We start from the raw sequence: 19940 nt of genomic DNA on the forward strand, positions 1-19940 counted from the left end.
TATTAGTGCTTCTCAATAACTAATGAGCCTGTGTTCTCTAAAAAACATTCATTCCTTCATACTAACTCTTCTCAAGGGGACGTCAAGAGAAAATATGCCTTAATGCCCTAAGTAATCCATTAAATTAATTTGAGTGAACTCAAATATTTTTCTGTAGGATTTTTCTATAGGGCTTAACTCTGATATGAAACACCAGTAGAGAAAAGTTGCTTTATACACTCAAAATTTATTTTAATATTGGGCACACAAAACTCCTAGAAGGAAGCATAGATGGTTAGCTTCTTGACATCCTTGCCATCATTATGTTAGAAGCTGCAAATATTACAGAGAAAACTTAATTGTTTGGTTCAATACCTTTCATTTACCCAAATGCCTTGAAATTAGGAATTGTAGTCATGGACCCTGGTATCCTAGAAGTTACTTACTCTACCAACAACAGTTATTAAGAGCACTGTATCTTAACAATGACTTTTTGGATTTGACACCAAAAGCAAGTGCAACAAAAGCAAAAATTAACAAGTGGGACTACATCAAACTAAATAAATAAACAAACAAACATAAACTTCTGCACAGCAAAGGGGACCATCAACAACATGAAAAGACAATCTACGGGAAAAAAATACTTGTTAATTATGTACCTGATAAGGTGTTAATATTCAAATACATCAAAACTCAAAAGAAAAACACACAAATAAATCCAATTCAAAGAAGGGCAGAAAGTGTTCAAACATTTTCCCACAGAAGACAGATGGCCAAGAAGTAGATGATAAGGTGCTCAACATTTCTAATCATAAGGAAAATGCAAATCATAACCACAATAACATGTAATCTCATATATTTTAGGATGGCTATTATAAAAAAGACAAGAAATATTGTAAAAAGTACTGGCAAGTACATGGAGAAAGGGAAAATCTTGTGCACTGTTCATGGGATTGTATACTGATATAGTCACTGTGGAAAAACTTCCCAGTTTGGAAGTTTCTCAAAAATTAAAAATAGAACTACCATATGATCCAGCAATTCCATTTTGGGGTATTTATGCAAAGAAAAAACACTAACTTGAAAAGATATTTGTACTTCCATGTTCAATGCAGCATTTACAATAGCCAAGACATTGAAACACTGATAAATTAAACAATGAGGTATATAGGCATACCTCACTGTATTGCACTTCATAGATGCTCTACTTCTTACAAATTGAAGGCAAGACCCTCCACCGGATGATTTGCTTTATTGCAGTGGTCTGGAACTAAACCCGTATAACACTGAGGTATGCCTGTATATATGATGTAATTTATCAATTTTAAAAAAATGAAATTTTGCTATTTGTGACAACATGGAAGGACCTTGAGGGCATTATATTAAACAAAGTCAGTCAGAGAGAGAAAGACAAATATTGTATAATCTCACATATATTCTTTCTAAAAAAACAAAAACAAAAACCAAACTAATAAAGAGCAGAGGGAGGGGCCTGGAGCTGGGGAAATATGTGGTCAAAAGGTATAAACTTCCAGTTATAACATTTATAAATCATGAGGATACAATGTATAGCATGGTGACTATAGTTAATACTGTATTTGAAAGTTGCTAAGACTAAATCTTAAAAGTTCTCATCACAAGGAAAAATTGTAACTGTGTGGTGATACTAAATATACTATAGTGATCATTTTGCAATATATACATATATATTGAATCATTATGTTGTACACCTGAAATTAACATGCCAATTATATTTCAATTAATAGTTTAAAAAAATCTGTTTAACATTGTCTCACACCTTTTGTTATACATTCTCATTTAATCCTGGGGTTAGGATTATTGACTCCAATTTATAAATTAAAAAACTAAGGCTCAGATGGTTATGTTATAAAATTAAAATAAAATATTGGGCAAATGCTGAAAAAAAAACTTTCTTTACTAATCATTCATACATAAAATGTTTTCAAGAATAATGGAAGAAAGCATATTAAAAATTGATTACCTAGAAAATTAAAACAATATGTATTATTACTATTTTTACTGTCCATCAAGTAGTTCTCTTACCTCTGGAGGTTTCATATTCAATACTTTTGTGATTCGACCCTGTAAATAAAATGGTAAACTTACCATAATGATAAAAAATTAAAGGCATACATTTTTATTTGCCCTGAAGCTACTGTATCCTAATACATCAATCTTTTGGGAGTTCTTTTTTCTATATCAGGAGTGGGGAATATCCAGCCTGCGGGCTATTTAATATGCCCACGAAATCATTTGGTCTGGCCCTGCCAAAGTATTAGAGGTGAGTTAAATGTTTGACCAAATATAACAGGCTAATTTTTTTAAGGTGACAGTTCTGTATGGCTTGGGAATAATGTTAATATCCAAATGGCCCTTAACAGAAAAAAGGTTCCCCACACCCATTCTTCATACAATAAAAGATGTTTCTTTTGAGACTTGAAGGTATCTTTTAATTCTAGAGTGATACAAATTCAGAAGTCCATGACAGATACAAAGTTAACTCTGACCAGATTTCTGCAACAGGTAATACTACTGATGTAGAATTTGCCAATTCAAAAACAGGCATATCAATAAACTTTTAGCATAATTCTTAAATATTTCCTGGTCTTTTTGAAAGACAGCTCTCCAAAATAATTTCTAGAAATAGACTGCACACTTCTAGGCCAAGGGTAGGAAACTTTTTTCTACCAAGGGCATTTGGATATTGATAACATTTTCGGGCCATACAAAATTATCAACTTAATACTTAGTCTGTTATATTTAGTCAAACATTTAATTAATTCATCACTAATGCCTTGGCAGGGCCAGACCAAATGATTTCCAAGGCCTTATATAGCCTGCAGGCTGGATGTTCCCCATGGGTATTTTAGGCCTTAAATAGAATAGTAAACTGTAAAATATTTTATTTCAAAGCTAAAATCGCCAAAATCATTCAGAAAAAAAAGAAGAAAAAAAAAACTCCCCACCTCCAAAACTGCTATTTAACTCTCTAGAGAATATTACTTAAGATTTAGTTTCATTTTAAGTAAATTTTCAGTTTTGAGGCTGTGATGTATTGAGAATAATTTTATTTTGGTGTCATCAGGATCCTGCCATTGATCTTGCCTTCACTTTCTCAAAGGATAGCTGGATGGGTCAAGTGAGATAATATAAAGGCAAGATTAACACTAATTCTTATTTTCCATTTGGATAAGTCTAAAGAAGAAAATTATTTAAAATTCAATATATATTTAAAGTAAAATACTTATCCAATATTTTAAAAGGACATAATGAGACAACATTAAAAAAATTTTAGAGTGAACATGTGTTGTTTTTTTTAGTAAGTAACAAAGTAAATCAAGGAAAATTACTTCTAGATGTTCTTCAAAATTCAAATGTATACAACATGTTAGAACACATCAGTACAAATAACTTAAAACCCTATTTCTTAACAAGTGCTCAAACACCAACAGAATAAATTAAAAAAATGGAAAAGTTCAAAAAGAAGCGCGTTCCCTATCGTAATACTTAAAACAATAAAAAAAAAAAAGTCAAAACCATTGTGAAAGAGGTAAAAGGATTAAACAGAATACCTGCATGATGAGAAAATGAGGGTTGTTAACATTAAGGCCAACAGAACAAAAGAGATCCTGTACTCTGGTATTGTTTGCATTTACTCCATTGATTAAATATTTATTTCTGCCACCAATGACCACCTAAAAAAACAAAAAGTACTTTTAAAGATACAAACACACACACCTTGAACTAAGATAATAAACTCCCAAATACATTATCATGCATTTGTTTGTTTCGTCCAACTGATACAAAACCAATCCTGAGCAAAACCACTCTGCAGGAAATGTGACATGGTCAAGAAAAATATAAGGTTGAGTCAGGACAATCGGTTTCTAGTCCAGAGACTTTTACTAACAAGTCATGTAACCACTCACAAACTCCTAATGTCCCTACACTGGGAGCCTCTTCTTGCTTTGTTTCCAATATGTTTTTATTCCTGATCATCCTCTTCATGACTGCAATTTTTTCCACTCAGAGTTTAACCCCACTTCTTCTACCTTTTTGTTCCCAAAGAACAAAAGTCAGATATGAAAAAACTAAAGGTAAGCAGTTTGATATCAATCCTTACAAGATTCTAAAAGGGATTAATAACGATGTGATTTGTGAATACTTGCAAAAAAATATGGAGCTCCAGCATGGGTTCACTAAGAACTTATATCAGAACCAGTTTGTCTATATTCTACAACAGCACTTACATTGTCATTTATTGGGTATGACGGTCTTACTCATATTTTGAGGTCCTTAAAGACAAGATCTGTTTCTCATTCTTAATTCTCCCTGTTATTTCCCAGTGCATTCAAGAATCCCCAGCATACATCAAGCACTTAATACTGAATGAAGTTAATTTTTATTTTCCTGACAGGATTATTAGACTGATAGAACATATATTAATATACTTGAATCACAGACCTAGTACATCTATATTAGTAATTTAATAAAGTCTTTGCAACAAAAATTTTTAAGATATAGACATATGGACTACATGAAGACAGGAATTTTAGATAGATTAGTAGGAGACTTACTGAAAATTCCTAAAGAGTGATTATTTGATGTATGCTTAATGACACAGAACAGGATTCTGTCACATCATAGTCAATGCTTTTTTAATTTGTTTTTAAACCAGAGGTTTTATTAAAGCAGAGAGGGATGTCTATAAATTACATATACTAAGGTGGAGAATAAGTGGAAATTAGGACTTTTAAAAATAAAACTTTGACAAACTAAAAGCATTGACTATTAAGAAAAAAGATTTTAAAGGGAAAATATAAGGTCCTGCATCAGTTTCACAAACCTGCTTGCATACAGAAATGGCAATAACATAGCACACATGAAAAAAATTAGTGCAATTTTAAGTAAATCAGATATGAATTCATAAGGTATTATTAACTCATACCTTATGGGTCATAACATTTAGACATATAGAACACTTAAATATTGAAATATGGAATAAATTAGATTTACTCTTTAGAAGTAGGATTAATATATAAAACTTTAAGACAGCACTTATGTTCAAATTATAGAAAGAAAGCTTCTAGTTGGACCTGTCCAAAACCAGAATGGGTTACCGTAGAAGACAGTAAGTTCTAAAGTACTGTTATGAGTTCCAGCAGAAAGGATACAGCTATGGTTCAAGAATGAAGCATGGCTGAGTGCTTATAATAATAGATGACTTTTCAAATTCCTTTCAGTCCTCATGGTAAAAGGTTAAGATTTGCATGGTCAAATTTTAACATAAGGAGGATATTTTTAAGAAGTCTAGTCAGTATTTGATGCATAAATTTCTCACATAAAACACTCCTCTCCCCAACAAAGTCATTATCACCAAAAAACTGCAAACATGCAAGTTCTAAGGTATCCAGATATTTATTAGCCACTCACCTGCCTTGTTACCGTAATTTCATCATGAACTTCAAATCCTAAAGGGCTTTGCTTTTTATCAGAATTGTCAAAGGTGATTGAGACTGAGGCTTTAGTAATACCAGCCTGCCCATTTTTGTAAACTAAATCTTGTAAATTAGAAGCCCGAACCTAAAATAAATAAATAAAGTTTATCAATTACAAAACCCCATATTGCACAAAATGGCACTAAAAATGGGTTTCTTGACATTTGGAAAACCACCCATGTAGTATTATCCATCAAGTAACTAAGGACAGGCAACGGGGCCAGGAAAATACAACAAACTGAATGAATGCATCTTTCCATAGAATTTTTCAACCTTAAATTGAATTGTTTTTTACTCATTTCTTAACAAAAGTTCATATAAAGGTATTCAAGGGTATACAGATCTAAGAATTTCAGTATTCATCTAATCCCATGAGCAGATCCTGAAAAGGCATTTTAACCTTGGGGGTGGGGTAGGGGGAACAGAATACAGACTCTGGAATGAGACTAACTGCCTTGAAGTAAGAATACCTGAGTTTGAGTGTTGCTCCAAATAACATAAGAAGATGAACCTTACGCAACCCATCTAAGTTTCTGGTTTCTCTCCTTAAAAACTGAATAATCATCTCTACCTTTAAAGGGCTGCAGTGAGAGATAATTCACATAAAGTAAAAAATGCAAATATTGGCAACAGTTTCCGAGTTCAATGAGGATTTCCCCAAACTTAAGTCCCCAAACATCACAAAGTTTACACTTTACCTGAGACAGATTGGAGATGCCCAGCAAAAAACAAATGGAGTCCAAGATGTTGGATTTCCCACTGCCATTTAAACCAGTGATAGCATTGAAGAGGGGATCAAAACCATTGACCTCAGTCCTCTGAGCGTAGGACTTGAATCCTTCGAGAATGATTGACTTGATGTGCATTTTCACTATTGACTTGAACAGGTAAACCTTTGCTAGGAATCAAATGGGCCACAGAGGAAGTTCTGTACAAACAGAAATAACAACACGTACGTGGGATGAGAAAACCTGGAACCATACATATGTAGCACGTGCAAGACTAAAAGAGAGTGACAGCTCAACAGAAACAAAACAGTAACCTGCCAACCCAAGCTACTTCCTCTGATGTAAAGCTCTCTTTCTCCAACTTAAAAACATACAGGCGTTAGTCCTTACCTGGAGATTGATTAAGCCATTAATTCAACCTGGAAGTCAACTACTTTTCCAGGCTTATCTTCCACCGTTATAATACCCAGCTAACAGGCTACAGATCATTTCCCATGCCACTCATTCCCTTTGCCCAGACTGTCCTCGCCCACCCACGTCTCTGCCCACATGTCACCTTACCAGAGGTCCTCCCCGGCGTCTCTATCTAAATCCACTTCGTAGCACCTCAACCCATGCCCGTAACTCTGCTTTCTTTTTCATTCACTGAACTTAAAGGCGACACTATAAACAGTATTTATCTATTCATCTATCCAACATATCATCACGGATCTTTGCCTCGTATCCTCGGAGAGCTCCAATTATGCCTGAATGCAGGGGAGTGGGTTGCATCAATAAATATTTATTAAACACAAGAATCCCACATGTTCTCCAGCCTCTTGCTTCCACTCAGGCTGTTCCCTTGCCTCGCCAGGCCTGTCAACACTCCCCCGCCCTACTCCAAGGCTGGATAGGAACTGGCCATTCTGCCAGGAGCCCTTTCGTCCTAATTTTAGCCTGGAGTCCCTTCCTGCCGCTCTCCCCGGGCCCGGCCCCGCGGCCCCCACCTGCTGCAGGGATGCCAGGCTAGGCCCCGCCGGCCGCGCGCCCGCCCGCCCGCCTCGCAGCTGGGCCGGCCGCCCGCGCTCGCTCGAGGCCCCCACACGCTCTTCCTGCTCACCGGGCCAACCGGGCCCCACTTCGGGCACCTAGAGTCCGGCTCCCACCATGGCAGAAGCAGCCCTCGCTCCGGGTTCCGCGTCCCCGCCCGGAAATATTTATACCTTTGAATTTCGGCGCGAGCAAAGGACCCCGCCTCCTCCGCTCAGTCCATTGGCTGACGCCTAGGAGATGCCTGACTTGGAGGGTTCCACTTTTCCCTCCCACCGAACAATCAGAGTGACAGGGAGATAGGGAAAGGGATGGCGACAGTATCATCCCCGGGGGACGCGATGGTTCGGGCCTGCGGGCTGAAGGAGCGGGTGTCATAGGTGAAGGCCGGCGTCAGGCACACGTCGGGCAGCCCCCGCCTCAGCCTCCGGGCCTCGCGCTCCGCTGGGCCCGCCCCGCCTCGGGCACAGCCCGGCCGCGGGCCGCGTCCCGGAGGCCCCGCCCCCTCCCGGGTTTGGCGGGCTGGGCGAGCTCGGCGGCGCCTACAGCTCCCGCCTCCGAGCGGCGGGGACGGGAGGCTGGAACCCACCGGGTCGGGTCCGATTCCTCAGAACCGGAAGCTGAACTTTGGAGCGGAGAAGGCGCCGGTCCCTGGCTCTGCCCCTGGCCACCCCCGGGTCCCGGCGGCCTTTCCTTCTGGAGTTTCCGGTCCAAAGGGACGATTCCATTCAACCGGCCACCGCACTGAGCCCGCTGGAGAGATTGTGTGGGCGGGCAGTGGGTGCCAAGCTGCTCTAAATCATAAGCAAAGGCAAACTAACAGCTCAGAGAATTCCTTTTGGAAACATGTTTCCCACAGCTAATATTCCTTGAGCTCTGGGTTCCCAGGGTTTTTAAAAGCTTCTCTCCCCGTAGCCACAGGTTGAAATGGGTGATGCTGTGCTCATTTTACACAGGAGCAAACTGGGTCACAGAGTTAGGCACCTTATTTACTCCAGGTGTAAGTGGATGAGCCGGGGCTTGTTACCAGCCAGCCTGCCAGAGCGTGCGCTCTTAAATATTTATTTCTTTTATATATATATAATTGACTTTTAACAGGGAGGAAGGGAGAGCTAGAAACATCGATGAGAAAGAAATATGGATCAGCTGCCCCCTGCACACTCCTCACCAGGGATGTGCCCGCAACCAAGGTACATGCCCTTGACCGGAATCGAACCTGGGAACTTTCAGTCCAGTCCGAAGACCGCTGCTCTATCCCTGAGCCAAACCGGTTTTGTCTTAAATACTTACTTCATAGTTCCCTCTCCATTCCAGGAAATCCAGTGCCACTAGTGCTAGTGTGTATTGTTGTGCCCCAGTCCCGTCCGTCTCCTCCCCCCACCCCCTCCTGTGGCTCTGGTTGAGTGTGGACCTATGAACCAGGAGGTCACGGTTTGATTCCCATCAGGGCACATTCCGGGATTGCAGCTCCCACGAAGCCCATGCTTGTTTCTAAGCATTGATGTTTCTAACTCCCCTCTTGTCTCTGAAGTTGATTAAGAAAATACACACAAACTGGCCCGTTTACCTAGAGTGGGGCACATTGATACTAGTGTGTTATGTGGGCGAAAAGGGGCCCCATGCTAACCTAACTCAGGGAAGGCCCTCGTGGAGGCCTTGCAAACTCAGAGACCTAAAGTCACCACAAAGGATGGTCTGAAATTAACACCTTTCAGTAAAAAGCAGTTGGTAGTCAAGTCCCAGGCCAGTATCTTCCCTGACAAAATCAACTTAGATCTTGACTGAGCCTATTGTCTGTATCTAAAATAACCTACCTGTGGAAGGTCAGGGTAATCTGTAACTTCCCTTTTTCTGGACCCCTCAGGGCAGAGACCACAGATTCCCTCATTGTTATTGCTCCTTGTGAATTGTTGGTGGTTAACTATCCTGCACCTACCAGTGTAAAAGAAGCACTGTGTCTATCATTTTTCTTTTTATCCAATCCCAGAGGTCTCCCAGCAACCCTTATGCTTTCTCCCCCCTTCCTATTCTAACTATAGATTTCATGTAACCTACTTAAGTCTCCACCTTTAGTGGTAATTTATAAAAACGACCATTCTCCCGAGCATTATCCCAAAAAGTTGAGATTCTGCTTCCCAGCAATTGTCCAGTTTGGCTCAAATAAACCCACAAAAATTCTTTACAGGTTGTAATGTTTTCTTATGTTAACACTTAGGAAGAGCTTGGTTTGAGAGAGCGCTGTGGAGCTATATCCTAAGAAATAAGAAGAAGGTGAGGAGAGTATATTTTAGGCCATCCATGGAGAATTCCTTTGTGGCTGGAGAATGGCTTTGCAGTATTTGACATCAGTCTTACATACACTACCAAATTCTCTGAGAATAAAAAACTTTGTGTGTGTGTGTGTGTGTGTGTGTGTGTGAGTGTGTGTGTGTGTTTGGAGGTCAGTGGAGTTGTTTAAGAATTCATTTATTTACTCTTATATCTCACCTCCGCCTGTAATGTCAACCATTACGGCCCTAAAACCAATTTAGTTAAGCAGTTATTTTTGTTGACCTTAATTCCTGCATCCCTTTCACTCCATAGCTATTATTCACTTGTATTGATTCTATTTAATCTTAATGTATTTATTTTCAATTGTGTACCCCTCATTTCATCACTGTGAATAAAGAATCTTAATTTGCCAACAAACTGCAATTGAATTTTTTTAGGTTGTGAAATAATTCTTATTGGGTGAAAATGTAAGTGTAAGACAGATATAGCTTTTGCACTTGTTTAATAGATTAATAACTAGCTGATATATTTAAGATAAAAGGAACAAACAAATGTATACAAATGCACTTTTGCCAAATAAAGGCTTCTGGGTAGTTACAAGAATATACACATCTAACTAACTCCAACTAAAAGTATTTATTAAAATGAAAATTGCTTATAAAGGGAGAGATCTGTATCAATGTTAGTGCATACCAGAAATACTAAGGAACTGTTAGTACAGATGGCTTGAAGAAATCACTAATGGGTGAAGTAAAAGTCTGCCTCCTGAGATCACAGGAAAGGGGGAAGACCAAGGGCTCCCCCCCACCCCCCGCCCCTAATTTGGAGAGGAAAGAACTGTTAAGTAAAGGTAGACTATCCTGTATGTGTATAAATAGAGCACTATTCTTTTATCACCATGGATCTAAAGCTTTTGAAAGTTTCAACTGTGGCAGGCCAGAGGAATCTTGTCCTTGTAAAGTCTAGAGGCCCAGTATATGAAATTCATGCATGGGGTGGGTGGTGTCCCTCAGTCCAGCCTGCACTGTCTCTAATCTGGGACCCCTCGAGGAATCAGACCTATTCGGGCATCCCTCTCACAATCCTGGACTGCTGGCTCCCAACTGCTCGCCTGCCTCATTGCCCCTAACCACTTCTGCCTGCAAGCCTTATCACCCCCTATCCACGCCCCTGCCAGCCTGATTGATGCCTAATTGCTTCCCTGCTGGCCTGATTGCCCCTAACTGCCCTCCCCTGCTGGCCAGTCACCCCTAACTGCCCTCCCCTGCCAGCCTGGTTGCCCTTAACTATCCTCTCCTGCAAGCCTGGTCCCACCCAACTGCCCTCTCCTGCAGGCCTGGGTACCCCCAGCTGTCTTCCTCTGCAGGCCTGATCACCCCCAACTGCCCTCCCTTACAGACCTGGTCCCTCCTAACTACCCTCCCCTACTGGCCGTTTTGTGGTGGCCATCTTGTGTCCCCTTGGGGGTAGCCATCTTTTACTACAAGGGGGTGGCCATCTTGTGTGTTGGAGTGATGGTCAATTTGCATATTAGCCTTTTATTAGATAGGAGGATACCATTAAAGTTATAAAGTGGAACCTAGGAAAATATTTGGTCTCCTCCAGGCATTGGGAGGGGTCCTCTTTCCCAGATGCACTTTCTAAACTTTGAAGCCCTAAAGTAGCTTTTTAGGGTCCTGCGTGAATCTTCACTTCTGGAACTTATGGTTGACCAGTCATTCTGGTCATTTTGCTGTTCAGTCGCTGGGATTTTATTATATAGGGTTTTGTGTCTTTAATCAAGTTAAATATCTTTATTTTATCTTCTCTTTCAGATTCTTTTTTTCAAGCTTTTAAGTTCCTAACTCAAAGATATAAATGCTGTTTACAACATTTGCTGAATCTTTACTCATAGCGATTTATTTCCTCCCATGGTGCTGTTTTGGGATGGGGTAGTCTTGTTTATGGGAGTCTCTTATGCCCTAAATTGTAAATGAGTCCCTACAGAGCAGTTATGTATTTGCTTCTGCCAGAGTTATTGGCTCTTAAAGATCTCGGAGCATTGGTAAATTATTATTTCTGTTTGTGGTTCCTGAATTATGCAGATATTGTAAATTTATATCAGTTGCAAGCCTGAGAACTTCCTTTTTATTGTTGTTTTCTGTTATTGATCTTGGTATGTAATTAACATAATAATAATTATATTTTACTAAGTATATCGCTTGAGTTTTAAAAAGAACTTCAATCTGTTGGGGAACATACAAGACTTGGTTGGAAAGTTTGTAAGGAAGACATTCTGATAAAAGGCAAGTGTGTAGAAGGCTGCCTGCCCTATTTAATAGAATTCCAACTTAGGGGAGATTTAGAGGAGTGTCGAAGGCAGCACCCCTAATTATTCCTTGACTTTTGCAAACAAGTCTGTGCATATGTAGACCTAGGAATCCTTTACTGGAATCCTTCTGCTTAATCCCTGGATGCCCTTGCCTAGTGGACAATGTAAATACATTCTCCTCCCAAGATTACTCACCCTACTGATTGTATCTAAAGATTAAAATTCCGATAAAAGCCTAATGAGGCAGGCAATCAAGGCTGCCTAGCTGCTATAGCCAGGCTGTCCATTAGCCTTCTCTTTCACAGTGAAACTGTTGGAATACTCTGTACATTCCTCATTAAAGGGCTGCTGGTGACCCCTGGCATCAACCAACTATGTTGGAGGAGGTCTTCTCATTTACTTTTTATGGAAAAACATCAGGGATCTTTGTTTTACTCTTGCCAAGCCTTTCTTTCAGAATCCCATAGTCCACATTCAAAGTAGATTTTAAAAAAGAATTCTGGTACCAGTTCTTAAAATATTTTTATTCACTACTTATACAATCCTGGTTCTTCTTATCTCATATTTGTTCTTTCGGTTTTCCCATATTGCCTTGGCTTTTATCACGTCCATGCTGCTTCATAGCTAAGGCCACTCATCCCATCTCTCTTCCTCTTTGTCACATCTCTTCCCTTATGGCTTCTCTTTCTCACCTGGTCTTCTCATTTCATTGTTCTCCCTGTCATCATGATTGCTTATTATCTTTTATTTAAAACTAGTGGCCCGGTGCACGGATTCATACATATTGAAAGGAAATTGTTTAGGTGGCCAGTGGAGCAGGATTGGGTGAGATGGGCTGGACATGCCCTGGAGCCAGCCTCCCTTGGTCCCTCCCTGCCGGCTGCACCTGGGGCAACACCACAATACAGCTCCAAGGGTTTCTGCGGTCACTGCAGCTCGGCAGCAAACCAGATTCTGGGCAACAGTGTCCCAGCAACAACATAGCCCATGGCCGAAGGTGGAATTGTGTGGCCCCTTGAGGAATCAGGCTCCCTTTTCTCTCGTTCTGGGATGTGTCACCCAAGAACCACTGCTGCCAAGTCATTGCAGCTCCGCAGCTCCTGCATTGAGCGTTTGCCCCCTGGTGGTCAGTGTGTGTCATACATACCGGCTAGTTGGCAAATCACTTAGCCTTTTATATATATAGATCCTTACATATCTGCTTGTCTTCCTATTGGTTTCCGTTATTACCAACTCAGTTTTTACTAAACCCAAAGAGACCAGATTTTTTTTCACAAGTTCTACCTCTTCTGTACATCATTCTGTAGTCCTTTGCAGTCATGGTCTTCAAATTCTAACTTAAATTTCTATTTCAACAATACTTATTAGCCACCTGTTTCTGCCCCTCTAAAGGTCTAATCTACAAATAGAATCTAAATCAGAAATATGTTATCTCATCACTGTGTAGACCTTTAGTGAAAACCACTTACAGAACTTTAATTCTAACCTTTTTAAGGTGGCATGCTTGGTCTTTGACAATTTATCCTCAACCTATTTTCCCAGACTCATCTCCTGTTTTGTTGTTGTTTACTACTGTGTACCAAGCACCTACCAATGCCAAAAATAATGTTAGCTAACTTTGTTAATGAATATATGAAAGACAGGCACTTATAGAATGCCTACCTTATGCTAAAGATAGTGTTAAGTGTTGGGATACCAAGATAAGTAAAATATGGGCCTGACTAAAAGGAGCCTATAGCTGAGTAGAGATAACACATATAAAGACATAACCAGAGCAAGAGAAGAATGAAAGGTATTATAAATAGAGAAGCTTGCACAGGCAAGGGCATAGAAGATAAACACAATATATGAGGCAAGAAGGAGCAAGATTTAGTGTAGGAGAAGCTCAGAAACCAGACTACGGAGCATTTTATGTGTCATTTTAAAGGACTTTTTGTCATCCCTAAAATATCGATGTTCTCTGCTCTTTGTCTTTGCACGTGCTGAACTTGAAATGATCACCCCCTCTCTCTATTTCTCCACGATGTGTATTTCTATATTTCAAATCCTGAATCTGGTCCGTTTCTGGAAGAATTATTTGCAACCTCGTCTATAATCCCTTAATCCTTTATCCAGATTTTTCTTCTGACCTCCACTCCTTTGTGACATACCACAGGTACCTAGCACATAGTATATCATAAATATTTGTTGAACATGAATATATTTAGGGGGGCTATTTGCTGCTTTCTAATAAAGGTAAAGGCAATGAATAGGTTAAAAAAAGAAGGCACTGCTCATCTGGAGTGAATTCTTAGGGGAGAAGCAATGGCCCACTAGTAATAAATGCTATAACAGGCTAAAAAGTATATTTGTAAATGTTTATAAAAAGCAGATGGAGCCGGAACCAGTTTGGCTCAGTGAATAGAGTGTCGGCCTGCGGACTGAAAGGTCCCAGGTTTGATTCCAGTCAAGGGCATGTACCTTGGTTGCGGGCACATCCCCAGTAGGGGGTGTGCAGGAGGCAGCTGATCAATGTTTCTCTCTCATGGATGTTTCTAACTATCCATCTCCTCCCTTCCTCCCTGTAAAAAATCAATAAAATATATATTTTTAAAAAGCATATGTATATAGCATAGATAGAAGTGCTGGGCGTAGGGAACAGGTGGAAAAGTTCTTAATAGTGGTGGCACCTTCTTTTTAATGCAAAGAAATATTGCCAGCAAAGCTGCTTGTACAACTAATTGGGAGTAATTCTTATTTTGTATATTTTTTATTAGTTAATGGGATCTAAGAGTGTAATAACCTGGTGAGAATTTCTCTGCAAATGGCAATCAAATTAGTCTTATTCATGCAGCTCATAAATAAGCTATAATTTAGCATTTTCTGTCTAGGGAAAATAAAAGTAGGGTCGTGCTGTTTAAGAGGATAAGGGAATTTACCAGAGCACTGGTGGATTTGTGGCAGATTTATGATAAACATACATTCTAACTGGAACCTTAATTGTGATTTAAATTACAGGTCAAGCTGTGCAATGTATTTCTTTTTAGGAGAAATCTTTGGTGGGTCAGAGTGTGCTTGTTTAAGGGAGAAACAGAAAGCAAATAAGAAACAGATTGCATTTTCAGTTTTTCTTTTAACATTTCAAGCTCCTTTTAGCCAAATTGCCCCTGAGCTCCTGGTGATGGCTGATGTGGAATTTCTTTGTTTTATTTCTTTGTGTTATTCTCACCCTCCGTTCCAGAGCAGTTATTTCACTTGACAGCAACAAAAAAATGTAAGCAGCATATCTGCCAGCAAACTAATATGGAAACTGGAGATAAGGTATGCGCCACCTTCCTAGAGTTATGGTGTCTAGGCTGACTCACATAAAATCAGTAAGCCCTGCAACTGGAAGAGCCCTTGAAGAATTACAGCCACTCATTCTCCAATTGAGAAATGAAGGCTTTAGTGGTTTTCCTAAATTTACTCTTTATCTCAAATAAATTAAGGATGGTCTAATAAGGTAGTAAAATATATGTATGAGTACTTTTAACTTAAAGTATAAATAAATAGCTTCCCTATAAAATAAAAATTAAAATAATTAGATAGTCAGAGCTTGACACTGTAGGGAGGATTCCTACTTGGAAAAGAACAGGTAGACCTGACAGCCAGGCTCTCACACTCTGACATTTGCCTTGCCCTAGGGGAAATCCCTCACAAATACCACTACATCCACCATGAGGGATTCAGGCATGAATGGGGAATGGAGTCGGGGTGGGAATGGGAACAGAAGGCCTGAGAAAGAATTGAAATGGTCCGCTCTTTGTTTAAGCCTCTGAAACAGGCCAAATAGAGAATGAAACATTTAGACAATCCTTTATGAAAGCTTTAGGAACAATAATGGAAGAATAAAACATAGAATATGGTAAAAAGAGAGAAGAGGCTAGCTTACAAGACACTGTAGCAACAGGATACTTTGGGACTCATAGGCATTTAAATCCACTTCTTGATTTCCATCCTTCCTCTACCCCACCATTTAGACTCTTCTATTTATATTCTATTTTTTTCCATATAGTGCTACAAATCTTTATATGGTTAGGATAAGTTTTTGTGAACTAAAAGCTGATGTCACTGTGCCTTGAAATCAGGAGCCATGCTTTTTGGTATTCTGTACACTATCCTTCAAGTTAATGATGATTTATGATGATAATTATAATAAATTGCACCTCTAATGCCTCTTAGAGCTTATAAACCAAGTTTACATATACTATTAAAGTTATTTCCACAATATGCTCAATATGCTCATGAGATTGGTTCCGGAAGTTTTAATAAAATTATTTCCAGGCCATAAATACAGAAATTGAGGTTGAAAAAGTTAAAATAATGTAATTATATTTGCAGTTATTTATAGCTGTGAACAAACCACCCTAAAACAGTGGCATAAAATAATAGCACTCATTTCTTTTGCTCACCTGAGGGTTAGCTAGGCTCAGCTGGTGGTCTCTCATGAGTTGCAACCGCGTGATGGCTGGGGCTGAGGTCATGCAGAGGCTTCACTCACATGGGCTGGGAAGACTCAAACATCTGGTGTGACAACAGTTGGGGCTCCTCAAGCATAGCTCTCTCTGTGGTCTCCCCACACAGTCCTTGTATTGGATGTGCCACCACCCTCCCCTAGGGGTGTGAACTAGGGAAACATGGTTCTCTGCAGCTGAAACAATCCCTGAAGGTGGTAACAGCTGAAGACTGACTGCTAAAAAGACTCCCGGAAGCTTGAGGCAACAAGTTCTTCATTAAAAAGCAATTACTTCACTTTGGCTTTGAATCCAGGACCCTCCCATTATACTACACTATACTACTCTACTCTACTCTAGTCTACTCTACTCTACTCTACTTTACTACTATATCTCCACTAATAGAGAATCACTATTCTGTAGACATTGATAGAAGTTAACTATAAATTAAGTTATACAATGAAAATGAATCATCACATCGGGACATTGTTAAACAATCACATAGCACTTTTGCATGTATATCTACCACTGAAGCATGCCATACCTTACTAATTTGTAGGTATCAATGAGATCATATCAACATGCTCAAAACATGGGGTGGGTAAAAAAAAAATAAAAAATGCTCAAATCTTGCTGCTTCCACTACTCCAAGATGTTCCCCAAACAATTCTGGTTCCTTTCTTTTCAGAGTAACTATTCCTAAACATTTGGGGGAACAGCCCTAGATGGGATTGTGAATTGGCTCAGCCTTTACTTATACTCCAGGTTGCACTACCAATGCCCCTAACCCTAATCCCATGCTAGTTACAGTGGAGATTCATTGTTGTGCTCAAACCTATCCACCAAGCTCCAGGCTCTTATACCCAACTGCTTCATCAATATTTCTGCTAATATCAAGTCAGCATCTTAAAATTTACTTGTTCAAAACCAAACACTTGATTTTGCCTACTGAAACCCCTATGCTTCCACATTTCAGTAAATGGTATAACCATTCTCTAACAGGGGTCCTCAAACTTTTTAAAGTGGGGGCCAGATCACGGTCCCTCAGAGAGCTGGAGGGCCGGACTATATGAACTACTAATTCCTACTGTAACACGTCGGCTGCGCTCACTGCCCAAAAAACCTGGCGGGCAGGATCAGACTCCTCTGCGGGCTGCATGTGGCCCGCGGGCCGTAGTTTGAAGACCCCTGCTAAAACCTAGATCATCCTGGGTGTGAATACTTAAAATTCCATTACTTATTTGCTCCTCTCCTTGCTTATTTCTGTCTCCTCCTCCTCCTCCTAAAATTTTAGCTCCATGAGAACAGAAAGAGAAGTTGCTTTGTTCCCCAGTGTGTATCTACTCAGGGCTATGACTTAGAGTAGGTGTTAAACAAATAAATGATGAATTAATTTGTGAAGAAGTTAATTTAACTAACTCACGATTCCACAGCCACTGGCCTCAATAATTCTAAAGAAGACATCTCTGCTCTAAGCAGTGACAGTTCTCACTGTCTTCAGATCAGTATGTTTCTACCACGGCTATTTAATAAACTAGCCACGCTCAAGATTTGCTGATGTCATAGCCAGGGTTGCTCGTTTGACAGGGATGTCCCAGCTGCTGGCCTACAAAATTGCTTTGTCCTTATTTTAATGATACTCTGTCCAGTGGCCTTGGATAGCAAGAACCATCACTGCTGGCAGTATGCAAATATCGCTGCACTTGTGAAGTGTGTTATGTTCATTTGTAAACAGAAGTATTCCAAAGCACTTATTTAGGTTCCAAATCATTACTGAGCTCAGTGAAATAGACATTGTAGAGAGCACCTGGGAAGGCACATGGGTACTTCTTTAAATTGTCAGCTGAATCCAGGGCGGTAGGCAAAGCCACGTGCTAGAAACACATTCTGCCAAAAGGCAGAAGTGCTGTCAGCCTGACCTTCATTTCTGCCCAAGTGCTGGGGAGTGGGTTTGATTATGTAAATCTAGCCAAGCACCAGGAATGAATAGGACTCAGGCCCACCCAAGCATGCAAATAATCTCCTTTGTCTTGACTTTTAGTAAAACTTCCTGGTATTTGGGGGTATAAAATAAGCACTTTGTATCAGGTCAAGGTCCCTGTCTCTCCATCAGAGGACAGTGGTCTCATCCGGTCCCAACTTTCCATACTGTGTCTGTGTCTGTCTCTTTCTTTCGTTTTCTCAATTCCCCATCACCCCTACTCAGGAACCCGATCACCTTCTATCCATGCTGGTCTCAGAAAAGGGATCCCTCTCTACGGACATTGCAATGGACACAGAGCCTCTTTTTTTTTTTTTTTTTTTTTTTTTTTTTTATCCCCTACCTTCCCTGAGGTTTGACTTCTCTGTCTATGGATCTATTTTTGTTTTTCAGTTTCATTACACAGAGCCTCTTTTATTCTCCCTAGACCTATACACATTCATAATTGGAAAAATGTAACACCAAAAGAGGCCAGTTTCTTTTCATTCTAATTCTTTAGGAAAATTCTCTTGCAGAATCCCCATTGTCCCTGTCTACAGTCTGGCTCCAGTTTATCCAAGCCCATTCTTCTTTCCCTCCTTTTCTCTTTTTATCTTTCCCTACCTATCTTTAACAAATATTCCCAGAGCACCTGTTCTGCTAAGTACTGAGGAAACAAAGATGAATTAGGCAGACTCTGCCATCCCAAGGTACAGACATACTTGGAAGGTACAAAAAATTGTTTCAGGCTTATGACAAATATATGTTCAAGTTACAATGGCTCCTAAAGATGGGAGAAGTCAATTATTAGTGAGTAATTAATAAAGCCTTAATTCAGAAGGAGAAACAAATTGTATCTGGAGATACAATTAGGTTCCTTTTTTTTCTTAGGCTTTTGATGGAGTATAAGAAGCTAAAAGGCAAAAGGGAATCCAGGCAGTTAGAGCATCATGGGCACCCAAAACACAGAGGGGTGCCCCAACTTGTGACATATTGTAATGTATTAAATCAGTCTAAGTTGTACACCCAAAGATTTGTCTTTGTCTTCCATTAAAAAAATGTATTATGGGTTCAGCTATAAATAATTTATATGGGAGAGAAGGCATCCCTTTATTTCTTTTTGACAAATTTTCTTATTACAAAAGTATTCTAACTCATAGTGGGAATTCAAAAAAATATAAAAAAGTATATGATACCATTTGGGCATATTTTTTCCTATTTAAATATATATTTGTGTTATATATATATGTGTATATATATATATATATATATATATATATATATATTCCTAATATTAATACACAATTAAAAATATATAACTAAGGTGATTTTTTTTTAAACCTTGTTACTTTTTTCTGACCTGTAATGCACGTATAAATTAATTGTCGAGAACAAGCTTATTTGGGCCTGTGATCTGAATGTTTCTACTGAACTGGTAGTCATGTTGTAGGACATGACTAGTTTTGTGCCCTAGAGCCGTGCCCTGAGCCGTGAGTGGCTGAGCAGGATGCCTTTCCTAAGATAAAATTATGCCCAACATATCTCAGGTTTCTGATTGATCTGATATCTTTCTCTTTTTTTAATCATATTTTTTATTTTTATTGATTTCAGGAGAGGGAGAGAGATAGAAACATCAATGATGAGAGAGAATCATTGATTGGCTGCCCCCTG

General features: G+C 39.5%; 1 protein-coding gene across 4 annotated transcripts in view; it reads right to left on the reverse strand.

Moving 5' to 3' along the window:
* SMC2 (structural maintenance of chromosomes 2) overlaps positions 1 to 7922 on the reverse strand; it is a 51476-nt gene extending 43554 nt beyond the window's left edge. The window contains exons 1-5 of one of the 4 annotated variants that reach the window (XM_084898920.1): positions 7845 to 7922; positions 6197 to 6426; positions 5434 to 5583; positions 3573 to 3695; positions 2044 to 2082 (exon numbers count right to left, since the gene is read on the reverse strand). In XM_084898920.1, the coding sequence (XP_084755046.1) occupies positions 2044 to 2082; positions 3573 to 3695; positions 5434 to 5583; positions 6197 to 6364 (480 nt within the window). In that variant the 5' untranslated portion in view covers positions 6365 to 6426; positions 7845 to 7922. Of the gene's footprint in view, positions 1 to 2043; positions 2083 to 3572; positions 3696 to 5433; positions 5584 to 6196; positions 6427 to 7212; positions 7238 to 7325; positions 7462 to 7844 lie in introns of those variants that run through there. The other 3 variants (XM_084898919.1, XM_084898917.1, XM_084898918.1) reach the window with 3 other exon arrangements.
* Between the last annotated feature and the right edge of the window lie 12018 nt (positions 7923 to 19940).

The sequence above is a fragment of the Pipistrellus hanaki genome, assembly GCF_964339955.1.
Source record: "Pipistrellus hanaki genome assembly, chromosome: 11".
NCBI lineage: Eukaryota > Metazoa > Chordata > Mammalia > Chiroptera > Vespertilionidae > Pipistrellus > Pipistrellus hanaki.